The sequence below is a fragment of the Otolemur garnettii genome, unplaced genomic scaffold (assembly GCF_000181295.1).
Source record: "Otolemur garnettii isolate 467f Iridium unplaced genomic scaffold, OtoGar3 scaffold00002, whole genome shotgun sequence".
NCBI lineage: Eukaryota > Metazoa > Chordata > Mammalia > Primates > Galagidae > Otolemur > Otolemur garnettii.
The window spans coordinates 54,724,606-54,734,534 of NW_003852397.1; the positions used below are offsets into that span (position 1 = coordinate 54,724,606).

Below are 9,929 nucleotides of genomic sequence, written 5' to 3' on the forward strand. Positions count from 1 at the left end.
GGAAGCCCTGCCCTGGAGTCTAAGGGAAAGGGCCAACAATAGAGGGGGAAGTGCTGTGTCAGAGGGTAGCCAGGGCCTTGCCCTGTGAGTATCTGCGTGTACCCTAACTTCTGGGAGCCTGCAGGAGGTGCAGGTACACCCTGCTCCCCAGGGTCTCAGCAGGCAGGCTGGAGGGTGCCCTTAGGGGTCTGAGAAGTTACATCCTTCTGCTCTTAGGAGCCAGGGGTCCTTCCTGTCAGTCTAGCCTTCCAAGCTTCAGGGAGAGACAAGGCCCTACCTACTCCCATCCCAATACCCTTCATGGCCTGGCCAGGAGCCAGTCCCAGCAGTCAGGCTCATGCTGCACCTCCCAGCAGCAGGACCCAGGCTCTGCCTCTGCCCACCCCCATCCTGAGCCCTCCTCATCCATCTGTCCTGGGTCTCTCCCTGTGCCCACCCCATCCAGAGTGCCCAGGGGCCTCCTAGCCACCTGCAGGCCCCACGTGTGTGTAGGCTCTGCATAGTGGGCCACGTGAGCCCTGAGCCATCTGGGGTGCAGAGCATATCCCTGCTTAATCCCTTTGCCTCCTGTGCCCCACCCAGCTCCACACTGGGGGCAGTTATAGCTGCTCCAGGCCAGGAATGAAAACAGGAAGCATGAGCCATGGAACACCCCCCAGGGTCAGCACCCCCACCCACACCGGAGAGAAAATCCAGATGCCTTCTCTGCTGATAATACTGTGACTGCCTCTGGGAACCAGAGTTGTGGGGATGGGAGTGGTGGCAGGATTGGGGGCAAGTTGGAAAGCAGGAATCAGAGCCAAGGAGAACTGGGGAAGGGGAACTCCTCCCTCATCTGGCCTCAGTTTCTCCAACGGTAAAGTGCAGTTCAGGACAATAGTCTCGGTGTTCACACCGAGAAGTCACTAATAGGCATGTGTAGCACGGGTGTCTCTGACCTGGCAGAAAGGCTCTCCCGGTCATGATCCTTACCTAAGCACACCTGGCTCGCTGACCTGGACCTGGAACCCCCACACCCATCCTCACAGGGTGAAGCCCCCCAGCCTACCACCCATGTCACTCCCTCATCCTCACCCCTACCCTTGGTTCACACTGGGTCTCTGGCCTGGAATGTCCTTCCTGCCCTTTTATCAGAGGTGTCCTAGGGCAAGGTTGTCATTTCACCAGCACAAGTGGGGGCTCCTGCTAGAAAAGCCTAGGTCTTCTACTTTTCTATCTGTCCCCTTGCCCACCCCACTAAGAGACAGGCACACACTGGGGAGCCATGCAACTGTATCAGCTGGTGGGTGGACTCCAAGGAATCCCCCAGCTCAGAGCCTGAGATCCCAAGATGCACAGTGCATCAAACAGGAAACCTCATATCAAGGCAGGAGCCCTGTGAAGGAGCCTGTCTGGCGCCAGAGCCAGGGGCAAGGCCAGGAGGTCAGTCTTGTACTGCGTGGCAGTGGGCTGGGCTACAGCTGGGCTGGGGCAGATCTGGGCTCATGGTGGTTATCTGAAAATGCTTCAGAGCCCCCATCCCCTCAGAATGTACCCTGTCCTGCTCAGACACTTTCCACTGCTCCCAACTATCTGCCTCCTGCCTCTAGCCCCCAGTCCGGCTCTCCCTATCCAACCCTACTCCTGTCCTGCTTTACCTTGGGTCCCACCACAGGCCACAAGCTGGTAGGCCACACCTTCTCAGGTCCCTGTACCCTGTCCTGAGGCCTGACAGATTCTTCTTAGGTTAAAGGAACCCAACTGGGACACCCTCAGTGGGTTGGCCCTCCTCCTTCCTGGGCTTGTCACTCATGTCTGGTCTCATTCCCCACAGACCTGCCACAGATGAGTGAACAGGTGAGGGATTTCCAGAAGTCTGGGCAGCCAGCTGTGGCTATTTAGATATTAAATTAGTTAAAATTAAATAAAATTAAAAATTCAGTTCCATAGTCACACTAGTCACATTTTAAGGGCTCAATATCCCCAGGTGGATGGCAGCTCCCATATTGAACAACACAGATATAGGACATTTCTGTCACTGCAGAATGTTCTATTGCCCAACATTGGTCTAAAATTTTCCCACTGAGTAAATACATATCATTTTACAGAACCTTGAGAAGGTAGAAGTTAGCAGAGCTTTCTTCTCCCTAAAGTCTTGCAGAGGTCCCTCTCCATTTACTGCCTAAGCCTTGGATTCCTAGGCCTTTTTGGAAGCTTCCAGAAAGCCTTTAGACCTATACCCTTGAGGGAACTCCCCAGCCCTGGCCTCTCCCATTGTGTCTCAGCCCTACTCTGCCCCAACATCTCTCCAGAGGCTCCAGTCCCAGGGAGAATCTGCCTCCTGTGGCCCCACCTCACACTTTGGCCAATGATACCCGGAAGTATGTTATTTACCTCTGGACTTTGGGCCTGGCTTTCGGCCATAGCACACCTGGAATCCTAATCCACCCAATTTCCCTCCTTCCCACAACTGCCTGGGTGGATATGTATGAGTTTAGACAATACTGTCCAGCTTCCTCCCTCTCCTTCTGAGCCTGGCTGTGGTCATGGTTATGAATCTCCAGTCCCCAAAAGCCCTAGCATCTCCTCATCCCCTGATAGTCTTCTTTGACCCATTCTAGCCTCAATTTCTCTATAGGTGATTTAACTGGCTCCTCTCCCCAACTCCAGCCAGTCCCTCATTTCTGGCTCTGGCTACATGAACAACTTATGTCCTGCCATGCTAGGCCTCAGTTTCTCCATCTGTGGTCTTGGTCCATGTTTGTCTTCTACCCTTACCCCACCATGGTCAGGTTCTACCCTCTCCCCCTCCCTTTGGCTCCAGAGAACTCACACAACTGGGACTCCGGGGTCCGCATGACCTTGCGGGACTCCTGCCAGATGGTCTTGCAGTCCTCCTGCAACTTGTAGAAGCGCTCTCTCCGCCATGAGTTGGACTTCACCTTTAGGAGCTGGCTGCCCTTCAGCAGGGCCAATAGGTCCTCATCATCCTGCAGGCCTGGGGGTCAAAACTGGTAAGCTGCCACCTCTTCCACCAGGTGCCCTAGGCCCCACAGTGGCCATGCCCACAGCTGGACCCTCTCAGAGCCCACTGTCCACCACCTCATCCTCAGCTCTGTTTACTTCTTCCTTTGCCCATGTTTCTACCTGCTTCCAGAGCCCCGTACATATCCTCTGGGAAGTTTTTTGGTTTGGGTTTTGTTTTTTTTGAGGCAGAGTCTCACTTTGTCACCCTTGATAGAGTGCCATGACCTCTTAGCTCACAGCAACCTCAAACTCCTGTGTTCTAGCAATCCTCTTGCCTCAGCCTCCCAAGTAGCTGGGACTACAGGCACCTGCCACAATGGCCGGCTATTTTTTTGTTGTAGTTGTCATTGTTGTTTAGCAGGCCGGTGTTGGGCTCAAACCCATCACCCCTGTGCATGTGGCTGGCACCCTAACCACTGAGCTATGGGTGCCAAGCCTCCTCTGGGAAGTTATCTTTTACTGCCACTTTACATGGCTGCAATCCTTAGAACACCTGCCCACTCGAGACTATGTTTATACCCTGTGACCTGCTATCCAAAGCTGAATGGACAAATGAAAGGCAGATAATTGAAGAACCCCTGGCTCCCGATGGCATGGCTTTGAAAGATGAGGTAGGTCCCTCCTGGTCACACTGGTAAGACTGATCTGAAGGAAGCTGGGACCAAAAGATCAGGCAAAGCAGGAGGAAAAGGGGCAGCTACAGATGGAAATGAACGCCAGGATATTTCCAGTGGACTCTAACAATTTCTCAACTCCAGAATCATTTGTGTCAAGGTTCAGGTACCCTTACAGACCAGTTGAGTGACCTGGGCAAGTGACTTCATGTTGCTGGGCCTCTGTTTTCCTGTCTATAAAACGGGGATAATAATAGCACACAGCTCAAAGGCAAGTTCTATGGTTAAATGAGAGGATGCATGAATCTGTAGAGGTTCTGAGGTAATGGCAGTTGTAGTTCTTGGTGTCAACACTGCTGTGGGACCCTTGGGCCTATCTCTGCTACTCTCACACCCACTGCCCCCACCTCTAACTTGAGCCTGCTTAAGTGGGTCTCTTATCCTTGCCAAGAGAGACAGATGAGCTCAGTATGGTCTGTTTGGCCTGCTGGGATGCCCTAGATATGGCAGCTTTAAGGCAGAGTGAAGCCTTCAGGACCCTGGCTGCTTGCCCTCCTCCTTCCCTGCTCTTTTGCGACTCTCAGAGGCCCAGGTTCCCACAGATGCGATGCCCTCTGTCTTGCCAGGCCCAGACAGGAGACATCAAAGAGACACTGGTCCTGGCTCCTCCGGACCCCTCACCCCCATTCAGATCCAGTATGAACTGTGCTAAAGGACGCCTCCACTCCCTCACCTTAATGACCCAACTCCCTATGACTTTAAACAACTCCCTTTCCTCTCTTTGCCTCTGTTTCCCCATGAGTGCTGGGATGAAAACAGTATTGGAGGAGGCATTTCTGGGCCTCTTCAGAGGTGCAGTCTGATCAGACCTTCTTCCACCTTTGTCCCAGGTCTGTCTACTTACTTCTAGAGACACTCTGCCTTTGTGTGAGCAGTTCTCTTTCAGCCTCAGGGGAGGAACTGTGGAGGGGAAGAGGGCTCCTACAGAGTGTTTTGAACTATTGCCTGTGTCTAAGGGGCCCTGGACAAGAGGGTGGGAAAGGGAGTTCCCAGGCTGCCAGAGGAGAGAGCCACCTTTCCAAGGCTGAAGTGCAACTGGGAGGGACGTGTCCTTACCCTCTGCCAGGACCTTCCCCCCTATGCTGTGCAAACTTAAGAGCAGGTCACTGTCAACAGCACAGATGGGAATGAGGGGGTGCCAGGAAGTAGAAGGTGAGCCCCACCCTCCCATTCTGGAAAACACCACAAAGAGATGACATGCTCATCCTGTCCTGGAGCCACGCTGTGGCCCTATCTGCAGTCAGACAGAGATAAGCCCCGGGCTGCTGACATGGGTTTCAGAAGGTAGACCTTAGTCCCAAGGTGGGCCTTACAATTCCAGAAAGGTGGTAGCCACTGCCCTCTGGGCTATTGGGAAATCTGGGCAGCCTCCTCTATCTCCTAGCCTCAGTTGGGGCCCTTTTTTTTTTCTGAAGCCCCTAGGCTGCCTGCCCCACCACGTTTGCTCCTATGGGAGGATGTTGAAGGGCCTCTGAGCCCAGGGATGCCTGGATTGATCTTGCAGTCTCACTAACCTGACCACCCTCACTGAATGCAGGGCACAGAGGGTCCTATCGGAGATAGTGGGAAGCCGAGGGAGATACCAGGAGTCCTGCCTATGTACTAGAGTGGTGCATAATGAAGACAGGCTAGGCCTGGGACTCACAGCAATACACGGAGATATAGTCACACATTTGTTGCACCACACTCAATCACATACTGCTACACACAACCTCAAAGAGATAATGAGCCACACAGAGTGATAAAATGCCCCCCATACTTAGTCTCACACAGCCACACAACATTCAGTGCCGGAAAATCATTATATTGATGATAATAGCAGTGATCATAATATAGTCAATATTTAGTCAATATAGTTATAATATAGTCAGTGTTCTTAGTACATGTATTTAATCTTCTCAACAACCTTCTGAGGAAGACACTATCACTATTCCCATTTTACAGATGAGGAAATTGAGGCTCAAGGAAGTTGCCTGGTGGAGTCAGGACTTAGAAGTAGGCAGCCTACCCTATGGGGTCAGTACAATGAAACATTACTTCATGCAGCTACCATTCAGGGTCAATTGCCATGAATATAAATTTTCAGCAAATCTGTATAACACACATGCCATAACACAGAATGACAGAATCAGTCAGTCACTGTTGGTCATACACTATCACACTAAGATGCACAGTATCACGCTGGGGTGCATGCAGACGCTCTCAGTTCCATAATATCAAACACTTGATCGTACAGCATCATACACCATCATTGCTGCATACATGTGACAGAATTACTCAGTAGCCACTGGGTTGTATACTGGATCCCCCACTGTCACATCTGTCACATACAAGCACACATTCATTTGCAAAGGATTACATTCGAGCACCCACTGTCTTGCAGATCCTCTCCTTGCTTACACAATCATACATGTTACACATTGGGTCACACATGCAGTGATGCCTGGGAAATTTTAAACAGGAGGGTTGGGGTGGCAAGGAATGGCTGAGGCAGATCATGAGAAAGGGTAACTAATACTCCAGTACTTCCCTCCACCATGCCCCACTTCAAACATAGCCCCCCAGTGGGTCGCACACTCACAGAAGTACTAAACAGGTCCAATCAAAGGCTCTAAGGCAGGTGGCCCTAGAGCTCAGGGACAAACAAGTAGCCTGTGTCCTACCCCAGCCGCCTTCCCATTCCCCGCAGATTTCGGCGCCCCCCTGCACCCCTTACCCAGCCTCTGCCCATTGAGAGCCGCCACCTTAAGGCTCTGCTCCTGTAGGTAGAGCTCCCTGGAGCGGCTCCGGCTCCGGACCCCCAGGCACTGCATGGCGCTCCACAGTGCTCCTACTGCTGAGGATCCAGGTCCGGGACAGTGCAGCCCGCAGAAACAAGCCGAAGTGCAAGGGGGTGGTGCCGCCGCCCTGGACCGGAGCCGGGGCGGAGTTCAGGAGTGGAAGGGCGGAGCTAGAACTGAAAGGGCGGTGCAGGGACCGAAAAGGCGGGGCCGCGGCGCTAAAGAGAAACCTAGGCAGAGGGGTGGAGCCATCTCTTAAGAGGCGGAGCCAGTTGGGGGCGGACCGAAGCCCCCTGGGGGTGGGGCGAGAGAGGACCCCAGAGTGTGGGGGCGGGGCCATATCTAGGAGGCGGGGCCGAGGAGCCGGGCTGCGGAGGCGGAGTGAAACAAATCCCTAAAACAGGGAAGCAGATCCTCGGCAAAAGCCAGAGACCAGAACGCCGCCCTAAGGGGGAGCCAGAGCCAAGGAAAGGGGGCAGGGAAGGAGCCAGGCCGAGGAGGCGGAGTTCAGGCTGGGAGCCACTTCAGGAGACCACGTGGAGGCAGAGTCATACTCAGGTAGCAAACTCGCAGCGGAGCCAGTGCCTAGGAAGATACGGTACCGTCAAGGCGGTGTTCAGGCAAGAAAGGGTGGTGTCTCAGCCTTGAAGACGGTGTGGGGCGGAGTCCGACCAGAGGCGGAGCCTGAGCCTTGAGTAGTAACACTATTAGGTTAGTTAGGTTAGGTTAGTAGTAACTAACCTCCCGAGGCCAGGGAGGGACTTAGGGCAGGGCCTCCAGAGACTGAGCTCCGCCGAGTACCGGTGGGCAGCAGTCTAGAAAAGCAAGGAGGAACTGGGGACGGAGGCTCGACCAGACACCGAGACCGCCAAATATTTCACCTCAATTACTCAACGAATTCGTTGTGACTCAGCTTGCTATTTGTTGCCTCACTCGTGAACCTCAGGACTGTTTCCTTCTCTGTTTGCCCACCTGATAATCCCCAAGTTGCAAATGCGGAAGGAATTCCTGAAAAAAAAAAATGCTGATCTTAAAATGAGCCCATTAAGTCAGGCTTGCTTTGATTACTAGATGAGAACGACTACAACTTTGTATGAAACTGTGCTGCCCAAATACCCGGGAACAGTAGGTCCTTTCATGTATATTACAACTTCCCTTTCATTCACTCAGCATTTAGTTATTGAGCCCCTACTGTGTGCCAAGATCAGGACACCACCCAGAGGCCTGACTCACTCCTCTTTTTCTGTCTCTGAATAGTTCTTCCATTCGCTTCACTGCCCCATCAACAGTGAGTCACTGGCAAAGCCAGTTTTTTGGTACAGAGAGCACAGCAATAATAATAACCTGAAGCACAGAGTGAATTGCCTAAGTTCACACCACAGAGAATAAATCATGAGCAAATGTGTGATAGTGTAGGTAAGCTGAAACATGGATACAGAGAAGCTGTTCTTTGCAGAGGGGGAAGCAGAGTGTAAGATGAGCCTGTGTTACAGAGAAACCATAGAGGGGTTCTTAACCAGACCAAGGATTCCCCTAAGGACTTGTGGATAGAATCATATCTCAACATAATTGGCTTCCTTTTAATTCTTATGTCTTTTATTTTCTGCATTTAAAAATATGATCCTGAGAAGGCCTATGGCACAGAGAAATTAAGATCAGTGTGGATCAGTGTGGCGTGGAACCCCAGGGACAGATAGCATTTGAACATAACTGAGGTGAGTGGGTAGCTGGCCACCCCAACTTTCTATCATGGCCCTGGAACCATCATCTCTTGGGGAACTGGCTTTTGGGCAACCTAGAACTCCTATGCCCATTAGTGGGCATTATTTTCACACCATCTCCTGTGAAAGATGCTTGCATCCCATAGATAAGAGGCCCAGAAAGGCAAAGGGTCACATATTTAGTAGAAGCAAAGCTAGGGCCCTGGGGCAAGATGAAGGCCCTTGACATTCCACTTTTACTAATTCCAGCTCTTGCAATGGGGCAGGAGGGATCAGGTGTAGGAAAGATTAGTGGAAGTGTGTTAAGAAAGAGAAGGCCCCTGGGAGGTGACATCCTTTGGGGTACTTCAGGGAACCTGATGGAGAAGCCTGTCCAGGCCTAGCCAGAATAAAGACAGCAGAGCAAGTGGAGTGGGTGGAGGAGCATGGAACCTACAGCATCAGTCTGAAGGTTTCACAGGCACCAGAAGGAGCCTCTTGGTTCTTGAGTCTAGTTCTGGACATATTTTCCCTGACTAGGAACTACCCTGTGATGCCCCATCATCTTCCAAAGAACTGTAGACAACAGTTCACAAGGCCTGGGAACTTGGGGAGAGGGCTCCTGCAGGAACATAGAACTCATTGGCCATCAGTGAGTATTGGCTACCTAATATTTATTAGGTATAAATATTACCTAATTCAATCCTCTCAGCAGCCATATGAGATGAGTAGTTATTACCCCCCAGTATACAGATAAGGAAACTGAGTCACAGAGAATTCAAGGGATTTGTCTAAGATGAAAAAGCTAAGGCTTGAGCTGAGGTACTCCAGAAACTATGTCTGTAATGCTATATATACTGCCTCTGCATGTATCTAGGGTGAGGACCGAAGGGACATCTCACATCTAGGTGACTACCATCACCCCTCCCCACCACCAAAAAAGGGAATTCAGAGGACCTCTTTCTCTGCAGCAACCCCAGAATGCCCAAGCCAGAGTGTGGTGCTACAGCACATGCCCAGTGCTATGGGACCTGCAATGTGAAAGGAAATAGACTCTCCAAAGGAAGAGTAGACAACCTGGAACAGCACAGGGCACAGTGACCAGCTGCTCCTATCACCAGTTCTCTTTGACAGGTTCTTCCTTCATCTGATTTTCAGTGCAGACATAAGGCATTTAAAGGAGGTAGATTTGGGATCCCCTATGAGCAATGGCTTTTCATCATAGCGGACCCTAGAGATAAGATGCTTCAGAACTACTGCAAGAAGCTGCTGGAGCACAAGGAGATCGACGGCTATCTTAAGGAGTTAAGAGAACAATAAAAAGAACTTACCAAACAGTATGAAAAGTCTGAAAATGATCTGAAGGCCCTACAAAGTGTTGGGCAGATTGTGGGTAAAGTGCTTAAAAATCAACTAAAGAAAAATTCATTGTTAAAGCTACAAATGGACCAAGATATGTTGTGGGTTGTCGTAGACAGCTTGACAAAAGTAAGTTGAAGCCAGGAACAAGAGTTGCTTTGGATATGACTATGCTAACTATCATGAGATATTATTTGCCAAGAGAGGTGGATCCACTAGTTTACAACATGTCTCACAAAGACCTGGGGAATGTTTCTTATTCTGAGATTGGAGGATTATCAGAACAGATCCGGGAATTAAGAAGCGATGGAGGCTCGGCGCCTATAGCTCAACGGGCTAAGGCGCCAGCCACGTACACCTAAGGTGGCGGGTTCGAATCCCCAGCCCGGACCGCCAAACAACAATGACGG

At 51.4% G+C, this 9,929-nt stretch overlaps 1 protein-coding gene and 1 pseudogene across 2 annotated transcripts in view; one reads left to right on the plus strand and one right to left on the minus strand.

Annotated features, from left to right (window-relative positions):
• The window catches only part of PLCD1 (phospholipase C delta 1), a 26,800-nt gene that overhangs the window by 13,202 nt on the left and 3,669 nt on the right, over positions 1-9,929 (minus strand). Inside the window, exons 1-2 of one of the 2 annotated variants that reach the window (XM_003781799.3) lie at positions 6,397-6,545; positions 2,813-2,977 (exon numbers count right to left, since the gene is read on the minus strand). In XM_003781799.3, coding sequence (XP_003781847.1) covers positions 2,813-2,977; positions 6,397-6,493 — 262 coding nt within the window. In that variant the 5' untranslated portion in view covers positions 6,494-6,545. Of the gene's footprint in view, positions 1-2,812; positions 2,978-6,396; positions 6,546-9,929 lie in introns of those variants that run through there. The other variant, XM_023514040.1, reaches the window with a different exon arrangement.
• Positions 9,142-9,929, plus strand: part of LOC100955482 — a 2,085-nt pseudogene continuing 1,297 nt past the window's right edge.